The sequence below is a fragment of the Brachionichthys hirsutus genome, chromosome 5, assembly GCF_040956055.1.
Source record: "Brachionichthys hirsutus isolate HB-005 chromosome 5, CSIRO-AGI_Bhir_v1, whole genome shotgun sequence".
In the NCBI taxonomy this organism is placed as follows: Eukaryota; Metazoa; Chordata; class Actinopteri; order Lophiiformes; family Brachionichthyidae; genus Brachionichthys; species Brachionichthys hirsutus.
Genome location: NC_090901.1, coordinates 1,922,516 through 1,948,130, shown reverse-complemented (window position 1 = coordinate 1,948,130; position 25,615 = coordinate 1,922,516). Strand labels below are relative to the sequence as shown.

The window sequence follows — 25,615 nt, the reverse complement described above, 5'->3', positions numbered from 1 at the left end:
ATTTCAGCTCAAGAGGGTTGGGAAGCGCAAACATTCGACAGTTTCAAAGACGAGGTTGATGCGTATAAATATGTTTGAATTTTATAAGGATTGAGATTATACAGAACATGCTGAGTCAATCATCCCTGAATATAAAGCACATACTGTATATCAGCTTACACGTGTGTGTATGAAGGTGTGCAAAGAATTCCATTAACCAGAGTGGAGTTGTTATTAGATTTGGATCCCTACACTCTTTATTAAACCTCAGTTCAACTCAGTGTAATAGAGAGAGCCAAGTTTCATCTTCATGAAACACAACACACACACACACACACCTATGTAGGCTGAGATACACTCACACATAGCAGGGCTGTGTACAGTAGTGCAGGAGGGATGTTCATTATTTCATCTAATATAAAAGCAAGAGAATACATGCAAACATTCTGGAAGGAGAACGGGATACATGTGATTTTAAAGGGAAAGCGCAGGTGATTTGAGAAATTAGAAACAGGACCCAAGAGTAAAACCACATCTGAATGAAGTAGAGCGCCAATAAAAACTTGAGTCCTCTGAGAGAGGATGGCGGACAGGATTTATATACGGTATATATAAAGACAATGAGAAATGGGTTTTCTGTGAATGACAGCAAACAAAAGGAGTAGTGGGCAAAAGGGAAAGGGCCTCAGAAAGAAAAGGCTGAGCAGAAGTTCAGTGAACTGTAGTGGAAGGAGGAGGAAGAGAGGAGAGAAGCGAATTCTGAGGACGGGATTCCTTCTCTTGTCTCTTTTCATCTTCTCCCTCCGTTCCAGGCTTCAGGGGAGCGATATTGCATTGCTCTACTTTCTTTCTCACTTCCCATTCTTTCCTTCTCCATCAGCCCTTAGCTGGAGATAAAAATAGAACTGGCATTGTAATAGTAGCCCTGATAGTTCATCTTGGCTCCCCTTCTTTGTTTGTCACATAAAAGCCTGCCTAACAAATAGGATCAAACCATTTCAAACACATTTCTGTTAATATGCAAGCATAAGTAAATCATGGCCAGATGCATGCACAAGCCAGAAAAGAACAAATACAAAACTTGAGTCCTTCTTTAGCGTGTGCCAGCTATCCATTAGCTGTAGACAAACCATTGATCTGTTGATTTTAAACAGATCAGTGATAGATTGTTTGTTGTGGAGTTATTAATCACACCCCTGATCATTTGATTGACATCACATAAGTGATGATGTTTGATGAACAAACTGTAATGAGATGGCCGGTGCCCACGCTTCAGCCTCTGCTACATATTATTACATGACAAAAATGTTGGTTAGAACTGATGTAGCATGTGATCGTTGTAGGGAATTGAGTTTGATAGTCGCCATGGGGATGAATTTGAGAACATTAATAACAGGGGGTAATCTTGAGGGAAACTGAATCCATTCTGGTTTGATTGATTTCCATTACAGGAAGCTTCTGTCTGCATTTGAAGAAAGAGCTAAACAAAAAGAGATGAAGACACAAGGCTTTTCAAAATGTGTTAGAACTTGTTAGATGTCATATTATCTGGTAAGGACAAGACCTTTACAAGAACATTTTCTCATCCACAGCTGCAACATATGGATCACTGTGGGGGCAGAAAATGCCTGTTGCTTACATTTTGAGTCGCACAGTTCAGCCTTGACTTTTTCTTGTGCTATACATTGTGCATATGGATGTTGACGTTCATATAGTTAACTCTGTTGGTGCTGTTTTTTTGTGTTTCTAGTTGGCATTAAGTCACATAAATGTTAGGAAAGCATGAGTTTTAATTTTATTGAAAGGGTGTGTGTGAAAATCGTTGGGTTGGGTGCACCCTACAGTTTGGGCATGGAATATGGGCAGTAAAGGGAGGTGGAAATATGTGCCTTGGATGTTTGTACACATGGTGGATGAATAAACGAAGGATGCTATTTACCTTAATTGTGAGAAATTAATTTTTAAGTGTGAATACACACACACACACACACAAAAGAAAAAGATATACACTTAACCACATGCACAATCCGCACATATTTCACGATGTAAATGGCAAGGTGCCCATACATACCTCATACTGAGAAACAGTCATACAAAGAAACATTACACAGTCAAGATCAAACAACTGCCAGTCAGACTCGTCTAATTAAGTCATCCGAAGCTGATAATGGCTAACAGGAAGAGAAGCAGATGCCTTAACAGTCAGTCAAGGTGACAAGTGTCAAACACAATCATTGAGCCAGTAAGCTTTCTGAACCTGCACAAAGGTGTACTGGAATCATCCATGATTTAACTGGTCCAACTATACTCCAATGCCCATAGCAGTGTTAATATTCTGCACACATTGGGTGCGGCCAAACCCCATTAATCATGTTTGTGAATGTCTAATCTCAACATTACTTGTGCTGGTTTCATTTTCATGGCTGTCTGCAAGATTTATAATGGCGTTTGGGAAAGGTGTATGTGGTGTGTGCTGGTGAATGCGAGATGTAATGCATTGTTACCGAAGCTTGCTCTTAAATGCGTCACCTTGTTTAGGTGAAGAATGTCCTGAATGTGCTGTTAATGCTCCCACTGGGGGGTGGGGGGGCATGTTGATACACACATCTGTGCCATTGAAAGTGTTTTTGTGTCCCTATGTGTCACCTTTACACCTGTGTGTTTGAACCGGTGTTTACACGCGTGTCAATGTTTTCGTGTGTGACTGTGGATGGGTCCTTACGATTGACCGTGTAATGACGGCACAGTTTAGTCACAATGGTAATAGTACCGGTAAGTGTCCTTTCAAAAGATGCACATCCGTATGAATAGATCAGATTAAATCAGTGAAGGGAAAAGGCACATGACTTATTTTGGATTGAGGCACGTCTGAGTAAAGCAACACAATCATGGTGACTTTTCATAAACCGGTTCCCTATGAAACCTTTTAGCTTGAATCTGAACTTGCTGCTCATCAACGAGTTGCCATCATCAGTGATGCAGTCGTCAGTATACATTCCAGGAGTACAGACGCAGTAATGGTCATGGTGGTTACCGGTGCATAACAGAGCCAGATGGTTATTCTGGCTTGGCCATGCTGCTGGCAGCCATGAGATTGTAAGCTTGTTTCCTTTGTGGCGAACATGAAAGAATGGCAAAACCCTGTGTTCACATTTGTGGAAAGGTTATGGATTTTGCTGCACTGACAGAAAATAAACCGTTGGAATTGCTCAGCCAGAACTGTTTAGTTTATCATCTGTTTAAGTACTATGGTTAGGGTTAAAGCTGTAATACACACCTATCACCAGGAAAAAGATGCATCAAAGGATACAGGAGGAAGCCCACAGGAAACATCTCTTCATGTTTAAAAAGGTAAAGGACAGAAAACTAGAGGGGGGGGGTATCAGTCTAGAATGATTGTGTGTTGTTTGCCACTGAACGTTTCTGGAAACGGAGTGTGATGTAACAGAGGCCCACATTGACCCTTAATCTGCACTTCCTGTGCCAGATCAGAAGGGAACATGAGAGGTCTCAGCATGAGTGTTGCTGTTCCCCCCCCTGACCTTTCTAAGGACGAGAAGGAACTGGCTCCATTAACCTAATGTGGGTTTGATCCACGGTGCTGTTATGTGAAGTGGCAGGAGGTAGTGTGGGTCAATGTGGAGGTGGGTATCTGTGGACAGGTGATAAGAGGAGGGAGAGAAACATTTGGATGTTAAGGGGAAACCACTAGGTCACAAATTGTGTCTGCAGACCAACAACCAAATTCACAGGGGACCTGTTTGAATTCGCATGCTTTCTCCTTAAATATACATCAAGAGGATTCAAACAGGAGCAGGAACTAAACACTACACCGTGGGTGCAGGGTCGACACACCGAAGGATATGGAAGAGATACAGAGCGAGAAGAATATTATGGAGTTTACCTTCTACGTCATTACAGTCATAGTCTTGAGTGAAGCATGGATGGAGACAAAAATACACAAACACATGAAAGCGAAGCCACTCTGTGTAAAACAGAAAAAAAAATCGCATTGAAGTGAATGAAATGATTATTCGCAATGCATAGCAGAAGCAAGCACCGAAATGACTCCCGCCTTCAGTGACCTCCTGATTGTCTGTGCTGTCGAAAAGACAGAGGAATAACGCCGTTGTTTCCATGTGTGTAAAGCATGACAGCATATGAAGGTATAGGGTTTTTATATTATGCAGGAAAAAAGTTATGAAATGCACATGTAGCCATGAAGTTTAGAGGAGATCCAAAACATCAGCAGCGTCGATAGAACATTTCCATCAAGTACAGAATGCCACAAGTTGTAGCAAACAGATAAAAGAAGCCAACCTACCTTTGACTCGCTCGCCTCGGTTCAGCTGGATCTCCCCCTCCCCCTGTGGCGCGTAGGGCTTGACCACGATAAAGGTGCGTCCTGGGACAGCACTGTAGAGTTTACGTTTGGGCCCGCGGGGGCCTGTCAGCATTGGAGGGGTGTGATGAGGGGGGCTCGGATCTCTCTGCACTGAGCCGGGACTGTAAACAAACACATATGTTACTGTTGTGAGTCCAGGGAGCTGGTAACTGAAGCCTGTGGTCACAGACATGGTCGTCAGCGGGACAGCGACCGGGTGACCCCCCTTGGGCGTTACGGTGGAGAGGGAATGATTCATTGAGTCCCAGAGCCTGCCACTCATCAATAGTCAGTGTTCCATGGGAGAGGCATGAGAGGAGAGTAGCGTACCCTCCTCCCAAACACTCCACCCCCTCCTCCTTTACAGCTTCCCTCTCTTCTTTCCTTGATAGCACACACAGTATCCTCTCGTTCTATCTCTTCCCTCTCTCCCGCATCCTACCCGAGGTACATGCCGACATGTTTGACAGTACGATGCACTACACTCTTTCCTCCTCTGTCAGATCTGTCTGGACGCCCCCCTTCCAGAGTCGAGCACATCCTGAGTTAGGGTTCCAGCAGCGGGCTCCAGAGAAGGACAGTGGTCCCCCCGTGTGTCCCCGGTTTCAGCTGCACCCGCCTGGGATAATAATCCTGCCTCGTCCTTGGGTCCTGGTTCTCCTGCTGTGGAGGAACGAGGTTGGGTCTGCTCCCCGACTCCGGCTTCTTGTCCCAGGAGTCCTACCGTGTCTGCCTCTCCCCTCCCCGCCACCCCTCACACACACACACGCTCATTCACTCACACACACTCATGCACATTGTGGCAACGCTGCTGCTACTGATGCTGCTTCTTCTGCGCTTCATGGCTCCCCTCCCCTTTGATGGCTCGCTCACACGCACACTCCAAGCCGTCTGTGTGCATCCTAGCCGTGTGCACAGGCTCACACACAGACAACCCCCTCCACTCCTGCTGGCATTGCACCGCTGCTAGCATGGCATACGCTACCACCAGCCTGTCGCTAACACATCGCTGACACACACAGTCCCAGAGCACGATTGATGTCCTTCTGCCCGTCTGCCTATGAATGTGCATGCGTCAGTATGCGTGTGTTTGTGTCCGTGCCGGTGTGTGACTGTCTCTGTGTGTGTGTGCAGTGGGGCGGGGGGGAAAGCTCCAGCCCATTTGGTTTAATTGTTGCTCCTCCCTGTTTTCCATTGCCTTAAATCCCGTCCTTTGGCTCCTTCTCTTACTTCCATGTCATCGTCTTATTTCTCTTCTGTACATTTCTTCGCATCACATTCTCTCTCTCTCTCTCCTTGTGGTGAATTCTCTTACAGCACTGGATAAGCTCCGCATGGTCTTTATTCATCACTTTGCGACCGCTGTGTAAGTTGCATTCAGCATTATTCTGCTGCTTATTTTGGCGTGAACCCTGAATGCATGCGATAAAATAAATTCATGACATATACATATAACAATTTACATTACCTCCATTATATGATGTGTAATTGATTAGATAACGAGGTAATTCATTATGAGCGCTTTAATCCTATTATTTGCCACATTGTATTAAAAGATTAAAAATCTACCCTTTCACACCTCTCCGTCCAGCTTTTAAAATCTGTCCATCGTTTGCCATTTCTCCCCTAGCACATTGTAACAGCTTTCATTTTTTTATGCACCTGATTGCAGCCTCACATGCCCTTTCCCCTTCCTTCCCTCACTTTTTCAGAGTCTTTTTTTCAATTCTTTCATGCTTTTTTTGGTCTCTTTTTTCTCACACATTCTTCCCTTGTCGCGTTCTCCATCGAAACAACGGCTTGCTGACGGCTTTCCAATTACCACAGGGACTGTGGGGCCTGGGTGGCTGCCGCATGTTAATGTCTAAGCTCCGGCACTGGAAATCATCTGTGCACAAAGCAAAGAGGAGGGCGGGCTCAGGAAGCAGGGGCTTGAGTGGCACACAAAGTGACACAGGCAGCCAAAGCATCTGGTCCCTTAAGCGGTACTTACTTCATTGACTCATATCTGTGTTCACACCTTTCCAATGCTCCACATCTACTATGAGGTCATGCACACAGCTTTAGCAGTGATGCCCCCTGCAGATGAGGTGATGATGCACATGTTATCCATGTTTGACAAGAGGGGTGGAGATATTTTCTGCTCTCTTCTTATCTTTAATACACTGTTTGTGTCTCTCAAGATCCCTATAAAACTTATCTCTGCACTTTAACATGGGAAAGATGTTTGAATGGCCACATATAAAAAACTACAACTAGAAAAGCACTCGGAGAACGCAAACCTCCGCCAGGCAGCTCATTCCCCTCGTAATTTGATTTACACCATCCACATGGTGATCCGGATCATCATCTAAAGGTTAGAAATTGTTCTTTTTAATCATTAAATGGGGTTTTCAATCTTAAAATTGAATATTTGTTCCTGACCTTATACTGGATTAGATCCAGAAGATATTTTTGGAATTTCCCCTTGCGGAACAAATAAAGGAATATAATATCTTATCTCATCTCATCTTATTTTGTGCGAGAGTGCATATTGGACCCTTTAATAACTGTGATTTTTCACATTTTGAAATGACCACAGTAACAAAAATACTACCACTACTGAATGAGGTTTGTGACACACACTGCCATTTGAACTGGTAAACATCAAAATATATATCAAAAGCTTGATTTAAAAAAAACCCAAGTGTTAAGTATCCTGTACTACACAACATGTAAGATTGTTCCACAGAACCACCAAGAACAAACAATTCAGCTTCAGTTTAGCCTTTCACATTATGTTCCTTCACCACTTTATCAGTGATTTCTGAAAATGGACCAAACTTGATATTTATCCAGATAAATGGCATTTATCTGAACTCTTAAATCCAATAAAGTGGGCATGACAGCCATCAAATATTTGTCCACTAAAGACAGGTTAACATTTGAGCAGGATGATAATGAGTCTGGCTGCCTCAGTTTAGAAGTCAAACTCTGTGAAGTATCTGCATGACTCTGAAGATGCAACTGGAAATGTCATGAAATGCCATTTAGAAAGATGGTATCAAAATAAGCAGCTTCAGCGTAGCCTTTTCTCACATGATTGCACTGCATTCTCAGCTGAATTACTTTTTGGTCAAATGGCCCAGCTCTCAAAGGTGAGTTGAGCGCATTATACACGCAGTCGTAATCAGCATCACACTGCATCTTAATGATAATCTGCCTGTCCTTGCTTTACTGCACTTGAGTGGATATGTGATCTTCTGCTCTTTCTTGTCTCATGTGGAAGTGTTTATGATATCAAGGTGGTGGTGGTGAGCTCTGCTCACTCGGTAGCACAGAATAACGTCATTAGATAACAGTCTATTTGAAAATGGATGATTTCTGCTTCACAAAGATTTGAGCATTAGCTATTTAGGTCACGTGTAATCAATTTCAACTTCAATCGGAATCGAGCTCCATATAAAGGTTTGTAGAGACAAACATCACCATTTCAGGCACTGACACTGACAAATATCATCTTGATGAGTGCTAATCCATATTTATACCATATTACTGCGAGAGCATATCAGAGTAAGTATCACATTAACCTCTTATTACAGTCATAAATACATTCATCAAATTATCTCAAGTATGATAACCAACAGCAGTTGGAGAGATTCTTTACCAGTTGTATGCTTTAATCTGTGTTCATGATCTTTTCTTTCCAGCTGTGATCTAGTCTTAATGAGTCACGCTGTCCTGGACTATCGGAATTCTACCTGAGGTTTCTGCTGAAGCCCGGCCTACCTTTTTCACCCTTCACCGCTTCATTTTTATCCGGCAAAGTTGAAACAATGGCGAGTGCCACAGGAACTTGCTGGTGTCTGCTGTTAGGTGAGCTGTTGACTGGCCAAGCTAATTTCACACTCCCTTGGAATCCACAGTGCCTCCAGAGTTACCATCGGCACAAACAGAAGGTCAGCGATGGAACCGAGAGAGGTGAAGGTTCTGGCCATATGGACCAGCTGCTCTTTTGGAGACAATTATGCTTATACCTCACTTTAATACTTGGTGAATGGGTAAAGCCCAATGAAAAATATATTTCACTTCTTATGCTGAATATAGAAGGCCATGTAGGGCATGACACAGCAGATACAGGAAACCTGGCCTCTTTCTTTCTCTTCTTCACTTTGTTTTGTTCTAAATATGTTGTCATTATGGAACACAACATGTGACAGAAAGAGGGAACACCGACATTACACCCTATTGTTTCATGCTATGTGATCTGTGAGTGTTATGTGAGTTAAACTAGGGTTAACACTGTGTGTATGTGGCTCAAATGAAAGAGGCAGAGAGAGCGTCTGATTGCTGGAGTGACGTGTCGAGAGGGTCGGAGAGGGAGATGGGAGTACAGCTGGAGGTGCGTCTGGAATGCAATTCCCCTCTCAGAAATGTGTCTCTCTCACCCAAACAGTGTGCAGCATCCAGAAATACCATTAGCTATAAGTTGCAAGTGGGCTGTCTCCCTCTGACATATTATAGTAATAAAAACTTTAACAAACCAAATGTCGGTAAACCACCAGTTATCTGAGATGTGATCAGAGCCGTAGTTTACCGTGCAGTTTGTCTAATGGTCCAGTGTACAAAGAAGCACATTTGTTCCAGCAGCCCAGCAGCACAACTACGATGGCGAATTTATGCATCAGTCAAGTGACAAGCTGTTATGAACTGAATGGTTCATCCACTGACATCAGTCACACCTCCAATTTCACAACACGTTCTGTCTCTCATGCTCTTCTCCTGTCAAACAAATTGGTATACACACATTTAAAGCTCGCCAGTCCTCAATTGGTACGCATGGCGTTCATAATTAGCCGCCTCTCATCTGGCTATCTCTGACCTGTGCAAAGACCCATGACCATGGATGTGTGCAAGTGTCTACGCCTACACGAAAGATAAACACACACACATTTTCCCTCTGTCCTCCCAGCAGGACTTACGCTGCATTTTGGGCTAGCTTGTTAGATAACTGGGGCTATCATCTGTGACAGAAACACAGTTCAATCCATATTCTGACAGGAGCAAAGGTCAAACAACAGTGACAGCAACAGTGATGCATGTTTACACTGTACTGAGATTATATTTCTGGGAAGATTTCAAGTACATTTTGAAACGGGATGAACTTCACCAAGTGCCTGCGATTGATGTCTGAACAATTGAAGAATATTTTCCTCCTGATTGATTTTGTGTCATGTTTACTACCTGTAGCAATGAATGGTTGATGCAACAACACGTGGCTAAGGGGTGACACATCACACTTTATGACATTTGGTTTGAATATCAAAGTAAATGTGTGATCACAAGGCAGATCACAGCTGATCTATTTAAAGTGATCAACAATGGCATGAGTGTGTGAGACATGAATTCTGAAAATGAAAGGAATAGATTTGTTTGTTTAGAAAGCTTTTAAAAATGCGTCAAACCTGAGTCTTCCACGATGGCCGTATCCATGAGGGTAGCCATGGCTGTGAGACCTTCTGGGGACTGGCTTATCGTCTTCGTGCATGTGATGTAGGGAGGGCGACCGGGAATGAGAGGATCTGGAGCTGCCTGTACTCTGAAGACTACTGTCAGGGATTTCTCCATGACGGCTCTGACAAAGAAGAAGAGCTGAGTATCACAAGAATGTGTAAAACGCAAGCATCTTTGTTGCAGTGTAACATGTGGGCAAAGTCAGCCTCACCTCTCCAAAGCTGCTGTGCTGCTGCCCAAGAGTGGGCAAACTGCGCAGTGAAGGTACTGGAGAGTGGCCCTGACGGCCACGACTTTCTCTGGGTGTCTGACTGCGGATGTGATCATGGTCCCCATTCAGGTTGTTGTCGCTCGCAGAGCGGAGCAAGGAACGTGGCGAGGGCAGCGTACCGGGTATTGCTCGACGACGGTTGGTGTAGGAAGGGGTCTCCCTAAAAGGCACTGAGGACAATGAAATTCATTCTAAGTGCATCGCTTTAACAGACTCGAGAGTGCAGAACAGCAACAGTATCAAACCCTGTTTAATATTGAACATTTCTTTTTTTTTTTATCAGATATTTTGATTGAATTAAGTGAAAAATAAATTTTCTTCAGTAATTAACCAATGCGTGACTCATATATTCCCTAGTTAAAGTGTACCTATAGTGGCTCAAAACACTATCATTGAGAAAGATGGAAGCACAAATACATGAACACAACTCAATGTCACAATGAAGAAGTGGGAATTGCACCCCATCCACACTAGATGGCAGAGTTTTCTCATGCCAAATAGAAATTGCTCTATTCCCTCATTTCATATGAAACCTGCGCTTCCTCTCCTTTCTGTCTCCCAGACACTACATTCATATGTATATGAACAATATACTGAGGGAGCCTGCTAATATACTGTCACTGCTATTTACTTACCAATGTCTGAGGCTTTGTGGACCTTTATGATTTCAGCCAGATCAAAGTTACCTGCTATAATAGCCACCTGAGGGTGGGGAACGAGGGTAGGGCAGGGAGGGGAGAGGGCAAATATTAGACATGGAAAGACATCAAATTTGATTCAGGAAAAAAAAAGATTGAGTGTTGAACTTATTCAATGGGACTCACAAAAAATAAGAACATTTAGTCCAAACCCATGTTTCACATTTTTAGTCAAAATATATAAAAGTCAACAGCCAACAATTTCAATGTAACTGCAATAGTCTGAGCAAGGGAAGTCATTCAAACCTTTCTGCTCTTATGGGCCACATGTGAAACGCATAATACACTGAGTCGCATGCAGCACCTCTCACCCTCTTTATCAGCCTCACCTGAAAGGCCGTTTGGCTGTTGTAGTTCTTTATTTCTTTATTGGCGCCTCGGAACAAAAGAACTCGCGCACAGCTGTCCTGAATGACAAAACAGACACATGTAATTGGTAAGACTTTTACATTGAATTGTGGTTAAATTTATCACCTTCAACAACAAGACAGACACACACACAAACAAGGCAGGCCCGTAAGAAAACCTAGTGTTGCATTGTGTTGTGATGCATATGGTTATCTCCAAAGCCAACTAAAAAACTAAATTTGTATGGATCATAGGATTAATTAAACTGATGTACAGGAGTATGAAGTAATGAAAGGCCATCCTGGCTCAAACTTGCACATGTTTCTCTTTTGTTAACAGCAGTGCTGTTGTTTTTTCTTCAAATAACGGATTTCCTGATGCCACTGATTGTCAACTCCACTAACAATGTTACACCCAATGCTGGTGCACCTGTGAACATAAAGACACCTGCTCTGTCTCTGTTACTACCTCAGCAGGTGTTGCAGAAGTGGCACAAACCAACACCCCATCATATGTTGATTGAGTTCAAATGGAATATCAGGGTAGAACATCAGGCCTGCAATGAAAACACTCTCCGAATGGGGCTTTTGGGACTAGAAGCCCACTGCGTTCTGGAATGTTCCACTGCAAATGTTGACCTTGTGTGATTTTTCTTGAATGCAAGAGATTAATCTTTTCCATTAGACTGCTAATTCCATGGTTAATTCTACCAAGCAATTTTGCTCTGTAATGGTATATACTCATCTGGGCCAGGCCTGTTACGAGCCTGCTGAAACCCTGCTAAGAGACAATATCTGGGATCGATTTTGTTTTTCAGCCTTCAGTGGTGGGATGAACAGCCATCCTTAGCAGTGGGAGCACATAAGAGTCATTACAACAGTGCAGACTTACAGGACGTTGTAGGAGTAACTGTAAATTAAACGATTCATCTGCACCTTTTTTGACTATATTGCCTCTTGCTTGACACAAACACGTAGAGCCACATGCATGCACACACAACCTCATGAGACCATGTTGTTCTAGTCCAGTTAAAGTAGGTCGTTCCTCATGACTTGAGCTCAGCAGAACACAGTTACAACACACAAACACACTCATGTATGCACACTATTTTCATTTATTCACATGAGCGAGAGAGAGAGAGAGAGAGACACAGAGAGAGAGAGCAAAGTGCCCATTTAATGTTCATGAATTGAGAACTACTCTCTCCCAGTGAAGCAGTAGAAAGCCTCTTCCTGCCTGAACACCCAGTTACATGCTTCTCTTCGAGCAGCCTCTTACTGAACAGGACACAACCAGGCATACTGAGTTTAACAACGTCAATCATCATTTTCCTGGGGCTATGCAGGCTTTCACTGTCCTCATTTCCTTACATCTTCCTGTTCCTCTCCTGCAACTCTTGACTCTAGAGCAAATCATGGCGCACACACACACACACACACACACACACACACATTTATATCAGATCATATACCAGTACTAATTTTTAGTGACATTTTTAAATTTAGAAAAAAGCATATCTGCTCATTCTTTATTAGTGCCTTTTATCGGACGGCATCATGAGCCTAAAAATCTATTCTAATTAAGTCTGTTTCTAAAACTCTGATTGGATTGACTTGGATTAATTTGATTAAGATATGGTAATTAATTTAAATATCATAATTAGAAACAAAGCACTCATTTTGAACATTGCACCCACTGAGCTTATTAAGGAAACTGAACATTACATCACCTTTATCAACTCCTTAAGATAGAAAAACCAAAAGGAAATTTGATATATGGACAATTTTTCATCGCGCAAGAAAAACCTCAAGAGTTCAGTTGATATTATTAGTAGCCAACACCACTGACGGTGAGAACATTATTCTTCCCTTAGCAGAGTAAGTTAATGTGACTCATAGTTTTGGAGTTGTAACAGCTTTATTGAAAGTGCTTTAAATACTCACATAGGTTGTTTTTATTTCCCTTTTATAAGTTTACTGCATATAATGCATATAATGCACATATACAGATATACCAATCCACCTCCCAAAAACAACACTGACATAGCATGATACATTAAAATCTTGAACTAATTTGTCATAGACTTTTAAAACATTCGTTACCTGGTTGTAAAGGGCGCACACATGCAGTGCGGTGTTGCCAGATGCATTCTGGCCACTCATATCAGCGCCGTAGAACAGCAGGTGTTCCAGGTGCTGCACATGGCCATAGCGGCATGCCTGAAACAGATTTACAAAAACTTTGTTTCAATATGAAGTCAAAGGAAAACACCACATAGTGTCTCTAAGAAAATAATGAAAGCAATGAAGGAAATATTTGGAATGCTACACACAAACTGTTTATTACATTGTGCTTTTTTGAACCAATCACGATGAAGGAAGGACCATTGATATAATCCCACATTTGAAACATAATCCTAACCTGACATGTTTTTGAATTCAATGTGTTAAAACAGCACGCTAAAGTGAAGAAATCACTGTCAAGTCACAGAGGTGTGCAAAGAGATATGGGAAGCATTTGTTAAATCAAGTTAATTACTCAATAAAATACAGATGAAGCAGTGATCACTGGAGAAAATAGAATTTAGATTACACTAAAATACAAACACAGGGCAAATAAACATGTCATGTAAAACCCATAAAACGGTGAGAATTTAAATATTTTCCTTGGTCTTATTCACTTAACTTGTAATGTCAACAGTCTATGGAAGCAAGAGAGCATTTTGTTTTTATCACTTCAATCTCATTGTGAACCTATGAATTTAAATTATTCTGAAAACAGTTGTGCGGTTTTGAGACTCTGTTTTACAGAAATGCTAGCCATGAACTTCTCATCTAATCTCCATCTTTTTGCACGGTGGTATTGTCCTGCCCGTCATTGACAACGAAGCACAGCAACTCTTGCCAGCCATTGTCTTCTCCCTTTTGTGTTTCAAAGAGAGTGCGACAGCAGCGAATCAGTGCACAAATGATGATGGGATTGTTGGTGGTTATCACCCCGTCGGTATGCTATTGTACCATTTAAACTATATCACTACAATACTAGTGCTGAGAAGGACACAGCGGACGGACAGGAAAATCACGATGAACAAAGATAAAGAACCGTATTAGGGAGAAAATGGCTATTGCTGGGGTTCTGTTGTTTATTTGTATTTGTCTTATTTTATGAGTCTGTCCTGCTACATATTTAGTTGAAAAATAGTTATTACATTTACAGTAACAACAAATAGTAAAATAACCTTCAGAGCTCCAGCAGCTCTCTGTCACTCGAACTGCTATATGTGCATATAGATATATATATATATTGTTGCTAGCAAAAACAGCTGGCATTATAATTGTTAGGGGGCACTGTTGAGAAAGTACATGTTTAAAATACATATAAATATGCTGTCTCTGGCTTAGACAGTTGCTGCAGCAGTAATTGAGTGAGAAATCTTGTTGACAATGTTGGGAAACACAAACGTTTTATTCAGACTACAGACAAGCCCTCTGATGCTGCACCTGCATTTGTATTCTGCACATCTCTAGTCACTGATTTGTTTGTGTTGCGTATGCATTACCTGGTGTATCTCCTGCCAGCCATTCTCATCTACACACCCAACCAGTGCATGATCATGCAGCAGCAGCTCACAGCAGTAGGGATCGCCACCCACCATAGAGCTGTGGTAGAGAGGAGTCAACCCCCTACTGTCCTTGTAGTCAGGTGATGCGCCCAAGTCCAACAGCGTCTAGTGGGAGAGGAAGATGGAGTCCAATCATTCATTCATTCATTCATTCTCCGGGTCGCAGGTATTGTTGTAGCCTATCCCAGCAGTCTACAGGTGAGAGGTGGGGTACACCCTGGACAAGCTGCCAGTTCATCGCAGGGAAACACATAGACAGTCAATCATCTATGCAGACACTCACACCTACGGACAATTGCACTTAAGTTGCATGTTTTTGGTGGTGGCTGAAAGTCGGAGAACCCAGATAGAACCCACGCCAACACGGGGACAACATATAGAGTCCTGTCTATGTTATATCCTGGCCATGCAAAGGGACGGTTCAAATGACCAGTAGACCTACAGTATATACTGGTTATATTAAATCATATGAGAACACCACAAATACCTTCTCTGTAAAAAACTCTTATAGGTTTCTATTGGAAACAGCTTAAAGTATAACGTGTCAGACTTACTATACTGACAGCAGCAGCAGCATTTCTATGTTACAGGCCCAGTGAAAATGTGGACAATGATGATGACCGAGCGGAAATAATCAATTCCGATCTCAACATATCTAGCTCATCAGGAAATCAATTATATGACTCATGTAAACCTTTTCATTTGGGCTACAAGCCTCCTCAACCCAGACATGGAAAGCAATCGAGTGAATATGCCAGCCCATTCAAAGAGGGATTGTTCGGACTCACAACTCAAGCATTCTCTAAGATTACCTGCCTTCATACTCTTCTTACCCAGAGGTAAATGTTTGCAAGCCGACAATTGGTTTAGCAAGAGAAAGAATTGGTGTAGCAAAATAAGTTAAAGAGATGAATCAGCTGTCTAGTGTGTGTGTGTGTTACTCACTATAAGCGCTGTGTGGTTCTTGCTGCGCACAGCCTTGTGTAGGGCAGTAATGCCGTCTTTTGTTCTGAAGTCCAGATGTGCGCCTCCACTCTTCAGCACCTTGATGAGCTCTACACATCCCTCCAGCTGTGATGCCAGTGTCAGAGGGCATTCTGTTCCCAGCAAATAACAAGTAAGCAATTTCAAATATATAAACATCCAACAATTGAAGATGTTAATAGCTGATGACAAAACTGCCCAACAACATTTCCAGATACTCTGCAGTTTGGTAAATGTTGTGGTTGCTTTGATTGTGACTCTGGCATGCTCAGGTATTTGCTACCTGTTGGTATTTAACCAAGCTTTTCCTATGTTGTCCTCACCTCAGATTCCTGCCAGCCAACAGGAAAATCTATTTTATGGCTGGGACAAACATTTGCATTCAGGTGAGGAGATTAGCATTGAGAATAAAGCAGCTCTGCCTTGAATACTAAAAGATTATTTCAGAAAATGCACCCTTTGTCATTTTGTGGTGAAGAAACAGCGAGAGAGACACACTTCTTTAGAAAAGACAAATCACGGAAAAAGAAAGAAGAACAAGAGCACAAGGCAGCTGGTAAACTAGACATGGTAGGGATGGGGACGCTTTCAGCATAGACTTCCTCACCTCCTGTGTCAGGATCATGGAAGTTGGGGTCCAGGCCTTTGTCAAGGAATCGTGAGACCTTTTCAGTGTTTCTCTGCTGCACATACTCCATAAACTTCTTCAGGTTTGCCTAATGGAGGGAGACAAGGAAATGGAAAGATGAGAAAGTAGAGGAAGAGACAGCTGTGATTGGATAATGTAAGACTCATGTGGATGGGGATGTTTAATAATGCAGCTCAGTGATGAAAGCTAAAGTCGCTGCTCTCTCCCTCTGTTTTCAAGACTTTATTTCTGCGCTGTCCTGGAAAGCAAATGGACATTTTGCAGTAGATATAAATTATAACAGGTATAACATGATGGACAAAAAACAGGGACATGCAAGTAGCACTGAAATAACAGTCTATTTTAGTGCCAAAAAATGCAACCCTGTGGCTGGTAAGAGCCACGCTCCACATCACTGGCTCCAACATCAATGTTTAACATTAAGAACAAACACTGCACAAATTCAAATATATTTTGCCCAGCAAAATTCTGACATACATACATACACACACACACTTCCTCTGTGACTTATAATTAGAAATATTCATTACATCTACTGATGGGTGTAAGCCTGCAGAGTATATAATGAAAAATGAAGCTGTGAGGCGCCAGCACTAATATCTCATAATCAAGCACTATTGCCTGAAGATCAGGAGCAACAATCAATACTGGACGATTTGAACCCTAAAATTACAGAGCAGGATGCATCTAATAACTTTGAAATGCAGAGTAAAGTAAAAAAAAAAAAAGACTATTAAATGTATTTTAGTCCATGGTTTAATACTGACCATGGTAAATAAGAAACACATGGATTAAAGCTGAATATGTAACTCAATCCCTTATTCTCTCAAGGATTCTCAGCCTTCGTCATTACATAACATCCACATGTACGAAAGCCTCCACTCATGCACATTACACTTTACATGACATAGTTAGCACAGCGCATTTAGTATATTAAACCTAATAACAGTGTATACACTAACGTGAAATAAGTGATTGTTTTCACACTCACCATTTGCGGCATACAGAATAACCTCACTCTGAGAAGTCCCACGCTACATATCCCTCTGACTCTCACATCACATCCTCCACCGAGTCATCTGCAGCTTGCTCGCCTCTACAAGGCTGTATCTTGTTCACACGCACGCACACCCACACACACACACACACACCTCACCAACAACATACTGCGAGAAGCCGCCATCCGCTACACTCATCATTCCAAGTCAAACTGAGTGAGAAATACACTTTGGCTTTCTGTAGATGTGCTGTGAGGCAGTTGTTATGGTGATGGGATACAAAGACAACTCTGGCAGCCAGTGTACACATGAGTGGGAAGATCATTGAGCTCGTGTTTTAATGTGTGGTGAGATAATGCCTTGAAGAGATGAGGGATCAGTTGCCACTGATCAGCTGAAGATGATGTGTGTTTTCTCTTCTACGGAACAGGGGACCAATAGAAAGCGTAGTTTTTTCTCCTTTAATGAGGGTTTTGATAAAAATATTCAGAGTATTGCCATCTTTCTCTCTCTCTTTGTAAAACACGCACACACACACACACATGCACACACAAAGTTTTTTCCACATCACTATGACATGATGGTGGTTTATCAGATTCAAGAGTTAACAACTTTTACAGCAACAAAGACTAATTTTCCTCAGAGCCACTGTCTCTAAGCCGTCCATCATGGCTGGCCTCACCACTGTCTTGTAGACCTTTCCCTTCATCCTCGCTGACACTCTCCTATCACAGAGCACATATGATACTTTCCTCCACTTGTTCCAGCCTACCTGCACAAGATTCTTCACCTCCTTTCCACATTCTCTCCGTCACTCTGCACTGTTGACCCGAGGTACCTGAAGTCCTCCACCTTCTTTACATCTATTCCTTGTAACTTCACTGTCCCCCCTGGGACCTTCTCATTTACACACATGCTCTGTTTTACTCCTGCTCACCTTCATTCCTCTCTTTTCTAGAGCAGACCTCCACTTCCCCTCTACCTGCTCCCTGCTCTCACTGCTCTAATCTCTAAATCCTCTCTTTTACAGCTTTGTTCCTCGAAGCTGGATTTTCAGTGAAAGCATTACATTTTAACAGAAATTCTCCTAAATTGGTATCAAAAATACTTCTTTTCACAGACAGCTCTGTGTGATGTACCAAACCACTACAATTGGCACAAACGTATGACAAAGCTAGTCCTCTTACTGCTGCAACAACTTGAAAACACTTTCACAAATTAAGTACCGGTAGATCATTTTGCATCTCATGTCACATGTATTGTGTTTTTATGCTTTATCATAGCAATTCCACCATTTGCAAGAGTAAGAATTAAGTGTAAGTATAAAGACACTGCATGGAGTGCACAGACTTATGGAGTGCATCCAAACCTATAGGATAAACGTTAGACTGGTGATCTGTCCACCTCTTCTGTTATGAGGATGGAATAACCGTGTTGCTGGGTCAAGAAAAAGAGACTGGGAAAACAATGAAAGGAGGAGAGAAAGAGAATAGGGAAGGAAGACATGAAAAATAGCATTTTATCTTCTGTGCAGCAGAACAACAAAAAGCAGCAATAATCAACTCTAGAATCTATGGCAATTCACCAACATAATAATCTGCAGATGTTCAGCACAATGTGATGAGAATTCACTCTTCAACTACTCTTTGTGACATAGACAGTCTTTCAATAAAGTATGATTTTTGTTACTGTATGTTCTTTTCAAAGCGGGCTGCAAAACGTTTATGCTATTGTGAATGGACATTTCCAATCTCAAATGTAGAATGTAATATATTTCTGGTACTGAAACTAATAGAAATGTTGACTTCAATTTCCTTCTTGTCACCACAACCACTAACGGGGGGGGGGGTGTTATTCACCTCTACAAAGCAAGAAATAAAAAATGGAATACAACTCTTTTTGAAATCTTTCTTCAGTTTGTTCTGTGGCTGTTCTTTTCTCCTTCTTTTATAAAGTATTTTTGCCAAATTCATAAAAGGAAAGGTGTATAAATATCAACGTTCATGTCAACTCATGTGTAATCCATGTATTTGTGTATGTAGGACTCTTTCACTGCCCTATATTTACATGGCTCAATAGCCCTGGGCCCATCACAGCTGGCTCGAGCACACAGCGCCATGGATGAGCAGTAATTCCAATGCTCACCAATGCAATGCTTAATAGGAGGGATCATACCCTCCCCGCGAATTACACACATGCTCTTAGGCGTTGCAGCTGCCTCGACAGAGCGGCGGGACTTGGGCTTCCTCATGGGGGCGGTCAGACATCAGACATCATAACATAGTTTATTCAGCTGGGCAGAGGCCTCAAACAAACATGGAAGTAATGATTCAACTGGTCAAACATAGTCTTACTATCAGTGCCAGCTGCATTAGAGCTCTTCATTGCTAATATTCAATGATATTCCCACATTTCCATCAAGACCTATTTCCTGTGTAAATGTGATATCCATGCTACAAGTTTAAAACACTCCATAAAGTATACGCAGATAGTTAGCAAAAAAAAGTAGACTTTTAAAAATGGTTACTGATCTGAACAATAACAGACTCTTGGTGAAGTTTACTTCCAGCTCATCAGGTACACCGTGTCAGTGTCATGTTGTCATATTTGTGTGGGTCTATTCAGCCTGTCTGGCAGCGATACCGGAAAACAATTGTGACACTGATTGATAGTCTGCTAAATCAAACCCAACAGTGTCAGGGATGAACAAAAGAGCTCAAACTGTTGATCAAATTAGTGACTTGAAAACACTGTTCGTAAACAAACATAGAAAATTCTGTACATAGACAGTACTTTCATACTCCAAAAAATAATCATTAAGACATGAAGGCAGCATCTGTGACCCTATGAAAAACACTGGCCAACTCTTTTACGTGGTATAAAATAGCACTCTGCTTTATGCGCAAACTGTGTTATCAACGATCAATTTAGAGAGTCACATCAGCAAACAATACGACCCTTATCCGGCACAGGATGTTCCTGGCTTTCTGTGTGTTTGTGCTCTGCTGACAGAGGCTTATGTAATGGCTGGATGGAGTAATGTGGGCAAGCCTTGACCCCTCCCTCCCAGATGCTTTGAAAAGAAGCCGTCCTGCTGCAGAGGTGCTGAATATTAATTAGACACACATAAGTCCAGAGAGACACAACACCAATTCGGAGCATTACTTTAATTTCCTCACTCATGCAACAAATATAAACAACAATAGGAAACCAATTTACGGGTTGTGTAGTAATGGGCTAAACGCAAGTATTTGTCACAGGTGGGATTATAAGGGTTTCTTGAAATTTATTTTTCATTTATCAGAAAAATGTTCGAATATTTAGCCTTGACGACTGCTTTTTGAGAAACATTCTGGCAAATGAGACAAATGTAGGCTCTGCACTTGTAAGTAGTCCAAAGAAAATCAGGCAAAGATCGAGACATGGAATTTATACTGTAGATAATACAGGTTAAATAATTGATTTATTAATTGAAAATAAAAGGAAAGCATAAAGTCTATTCACTCAGTTCCCTACCTGAGGAAGATATAAACTGTGAGACTTATTGTAAGCATACAAAGGTCTAGAAGCATGTTCACATTAAAAATGCAACACGATGACATAGTGTGCTGGAAACACAAGGAAGTGGGGTCACGTGAGGGAAAGGAATGGTGAGAAGTGGAAAGACATGACATAAGAGAAAAATGGCTGTTAACAACCTTAAGATTGTTTAAATACAGACCATGATTATGGAAAAAGTATATGTGTGGATAATGTATTTAAAAACATCTTTTAAAAAAGTATTGTTGACAAATCTGTAAATGTTTGTATGGATATCTAATACAAACTGTGTCAGATGTCCAAGCTAAATTAAACTTGACATTTCTACAGGGATGTCTGTGTAGGAGATTCTCAGTATTCTGTATTAATGTCTTGGAATGCAATGTTGTAAAGTGTGGTGCAATTTTGTAGCACAAATATTAGTACAGCAATTTGATGTAATGTTATTATTTACAGGAATGCGCTGTAAATAAGAAAAGCAGCGACGTACTGCCCTTTAATTTACAGTAATTTTCGTTCTTTTTTTCTTTTTATGGCCCCTAATGGGAGATAATTTGTTAAACTTGCAGGAGGATTGAACGATCCAATAAAAGTACCTAATAATTACTCTTTGTGGCTTAATGTGCGTATTTAAACGCTGCTATGTTCTGCTTCACGCCTGTTAGACCAGATTAGTGTTCCTTTGTGTCTTTTATCAGCCTATATATCTGTGAGTCGTTCTACCGCCATCTGTGTCTGTCTGGACTGCAGCCTTCAGTGTGTTCTTCTGAAAGAGGGAGAGTTTACTAATCTCCAATACCCATGCCTAACAGGCTTAAAGTGTAATGCTCTTAGCTACAAAAAAGACAAATTCACTGTATAACAGTTTGTAAACTTGATCCCAAGGAACTGTTTTCTTTTTTCTGTGAGGGCAATCTTCAACCTTTAATGTAAAGCAAAAAATAAATTGCAATAAGTTGCTGCTCTTTAGCTTAAGGGAAGACCGATACTAAGAGGAGTGAGAATGAAAATTACTACACTCATTGAGTCATACATGTGCTCATCTCTCGCGCTCTCTCTCTCTCTCTCTCTCTCACACACACACACACACACACACACACACACACAAAGCACGCGGTTAAAAGCACTTACTGTTTCATTATTTAGCACACACATTTTATTCATGATACATGAGTGCAGTAAAAAAAAACTTCAATGCCAGTGACAGGAGTGTTGTTGCTATAGCAACAGCATCGAGCACACCATTGGCCATAAATGTTTTTCCCTATGCTGCTTTGTAGTTTTTACAGCTCACCTGAAACAATGTCCTCATCATTGCAAATGAAATATGCTACAAACAACTTGCTGCCTTCAGCAGTATTGTAGCTTTTTACAACTGCTTACACACACACACACACACACACACACACAAAGAGAAAAATCACACCTGCCACTCAAACTCTCAGCCCAGAACTGCACAAGTGTAAGAACATTCTCAGCTTTACACATTTTCACACATGAAACAACACACATCATGCTTTGCTTATACACAAATAGCATATGACATGTTAGTTCTTAGCCCTTTTATTGCACTACTTTTCAAAATACCACATCGAAAGTAACCTCAGTCATTATTATTAGAAAAGAATGAATGGAAAAAGTGTTTCAGAACACAGCAGCGTGCAGCTGGTTCATAAAGAATCAGATATGAACGTTATACAATATATGTGATATGGTGACGGCATTAGGCTTTAAAAAAAATTAGATTTGGAAATATTTCATTTTACAAAACATCTGAAGTGAAAATTGTGCTGAAGTAAAAAAAAAGACTCCCAAAAATAAAATTATTATTTTTTTGGTTTATTTTGATAATTTATTATTTTAAAGGGCAACAGAAAAAATGTAATTTAAAAAAAGGAAAAAATGGGGGAACAAAAACCACAAGAAAGAATGAATAGAAAAAGCCTCTGGCATTCGAGTTTGAAGCCAGTCTTTGCCTGGACACATGCCACCTGCTGATAAAGCATTCACAGCCAGTGAAGTCTGGTTATCCTATGATGGAGCTTTTACAATGTGATGCAATGAGACAAAGTAATTGATCTAAAAAGCAAAGAACATGTGAAAACAGGAATCATTAAACATGAATCTAATGTTATTAGTTAATTCCTATTGAAATCAATTCAAATCTGCCTTTCATACATGAAATAGTAAAATATCAGCAGCAGCATGCCAAAATAATGCACCGATTAAAAAACATCAAATTAGATGTCTGGATCAAACATTTAATAAATAAATTAAAAAACGTTACCTGTACAGACTCACTCTCACGGTAACCTGAATTTCACTCTCACGGTAACCTGAATTGACTGAGTTATTTTAGAGGAACTCTCATTAAGAGTTTTGTATCTAACCTCTGTGGTCCGGATCTTGGCAGCACTCTCTGAACGCAGCAGCATGGTGGCTTTAGTAATCCTTTTCAGAAGCACTGGAATAATGTTCTTTAGCTCTGTATACCATTTAGTGTTCCTCTTAATTATCCCACTTTGTGCAAGCAGAGCAGTGTAGGCCCGCTCTGACAGGACCAGTACAATGCATGCAAATCCATGTCCTCTTTGTCATTCATGAACACAATGACAAGTGTGCAGTGCACTGGCCGATTCGATTCTGCTGCATTTCCTGTACTGCCTTCCTGGCTACAATGGAAAGATGGCTACCGTAATTATCTTGCATTGTTTACTAGCCTTAATCTCAACCAGGAAACTAAGGTATCTTTAATGTCACCTTGTTGTGTCCGATCTGCACACTAGTTGCACTGCATGGAAGCATGCAGTTAAACAGCAGCTGCATTGACAATGTGCTATCATAGGATGCTGATTCTATTTTACACCATATACAGTCCACTAAGCCTATCCCAGCTGCCATTGGGTGAGATGCGAGGTTCACCCTGAACAAATGGACGGTTTATCACTCGGTTACACGCAGACATTTATTCCTTCAGACAATTCAGAGTGTCAAATTCAAGTTTAATGTTTTTGAAGGTGGGAGGAAGCCAGCGATCCCGGAGAAAACCGAGGCGTACATGGGGAGAACATGCAAACTCCACACAGAAAAGTCCCATGTATAATCAAAACAAGGACATTCTTACTGTGAGGCAACAGTGCTACCCACTGCACCAACAAGCTGCCTTGCCATATATCTTTTGCTGCTCCAACACTAAAAATCCTTTGTTCACATCATGAATGAGAACCTATCAGATTTAAATTAAAAATTTTCACAGCTACTGGCATTTCATACTGAGAGATTGTGGACTGAATAATGACTAAAACTCAGCATGGAGTCTAAATTGCATTCTCTCAGATAAAATATGACAACGTACTTCTCTTGTTGACTTTATTGAACAACTGCGTACTTTTGTGTGTTAGTGTTTGTGAGCAGGGTGGTCGGGGAACATGAGGGGAATGCATGCTGTCATCAGAATGGTCTAGAGAAAGGAAGAGCTGAATCAGAACCAGTCATGTGCGTTCTCACTGGTGCACTAGCCAGTGGCTGATACACAGCTACGCTGACCGAAGGTGAACTGAAGCTCATTCTTGTAAAACTTGCATCAAAATAAATCTGAAAGTAAAGTACAAATCACTCGCTTACATTAGAACCCTAGCGGTCTACAGGCCAAGCGACAGCAGAGGGTAGCATACAAGCTGCAGGCTGAGGCAGGGGATACGTGGCTAGTGTTTTCATTCAGTCAAATGATTGTACTTCATGCCTCTGGCATCCTCTTCTATCTCTATTCATTCTGGCTGACCTAGAAGTCTGTCATTACAAAGTATGGAACAATGGAACAATGTGGGAAAATGCATTGAGGCAGGATCTATCCTTGATCCTTAGTTGGTTAGTTGGTTATTTGGTCAATAGTCCAGCAAACCCTGCGGAACTTCTAACCCTGCCACCACCAGAGGACGCAAATGTGCTGGTATTTTTACATTTATGAACTGGTAAGGTGTCAGATCTGACATTTTTTGTTTTTTGTTTTCTTTTAACAATTCTGAATGTGTACATTGTGGATAATAGAACAATACAAGAACGAGAACAATCTTCCTGCTTGGTCCTTCCAAGTCCTTCAATCAATGGTCAGATTTAGCTTACGAATCTGCGTAACAGTACGATGTTCTGACTCGCTTGCAGTTCTGTTGAAATCACCTTATTTTGAGTATTTAAGTACTAAAGCATATTATTGAAGTATAATGTAGAACAACAAGAACCCTGTGTGAGTCAACCATTTACATTCTTGGTAGGCTCTTTTATGCTTGTGCTTCTCTGTTGTGACTTTACATTCTTTCTCTTTTCTTTCAGTGACGTTGACTATGCAGCCACATAACTATCAAATCTGACATAGTCTAACTTTCCAAACCTCATAGAAATGGCAGCTTCTACTGAACTAGTACCATGAAGTGTAATATCATCAACACCAAAATTAGATGCAGTTATATTGGATGGACACACTCGGTGGCACAGTGGTAAGCACTGTTGCCTCACAGCGAGATGGTCGCAGGTTCGTCTCCGGCTTGTGGCCATTCTGTGAGGAGTTTGCATGTTCTCCCCGTGTCTGCGTGGGTTCTCTCCGGGTTCTCCGGCTTCCTCCCACCTCCAAAGACATGCTGCCTAGGCTGATT

At 41.4% G+C, this 25,615-nt stretch overlaps 1 protein-coding gene across 1 annotated transcript in view; it reads right to left on the bottom strand.

Moving 5' to 3' along the window:
• The window catches only part of shank3a (SH3 and multiple ankyrin repeat domains 3a), a 73,957-nt gene that overhangs the window by 27,027 nt on the left and 21,315 nt on the right, over positions 1-25,615 (bottom strand). The window contains exons 4-13 of the mRNA XM_068739053.1: positions 16,387-16,495; positions 15,741-15,892; positions 14,733-14,900; positions 13,276-13,392; positions 11,155-11,232; positions 10,763-10,829; positions 10,068-10,297; positions 9,808-9,977; positions 4,304-4,485; positions 3,884-3,907 (exon numbers count right to left, since the gene is read on the bottom strand). Coding sequence (XP_068595154.1) covers positions 3,884-3,907; positions 4,304-4,485; positions 9,808-9,977; positions 10,068-10,297; positions 10,763-10,829; positions 11,155-11,232; positions 13,276-13,392; positions 14,733-14,900; positions 15,741-15,892; positions 16,387-16,495 — 1,297 coding nt within the window. The remainder of the gene's footprint in view (positions 1-3,883; positions 3,908-4,303; positions 4,486-9,807; positions 9,978-10,067; positions 10,298-10,762; positions 10,830-11,154; positions 11,233-13,275; positions 13,393-14,732; positions 14,901-15,740; positions 15,893-16,386; positions 16,496-25,615) is intronic.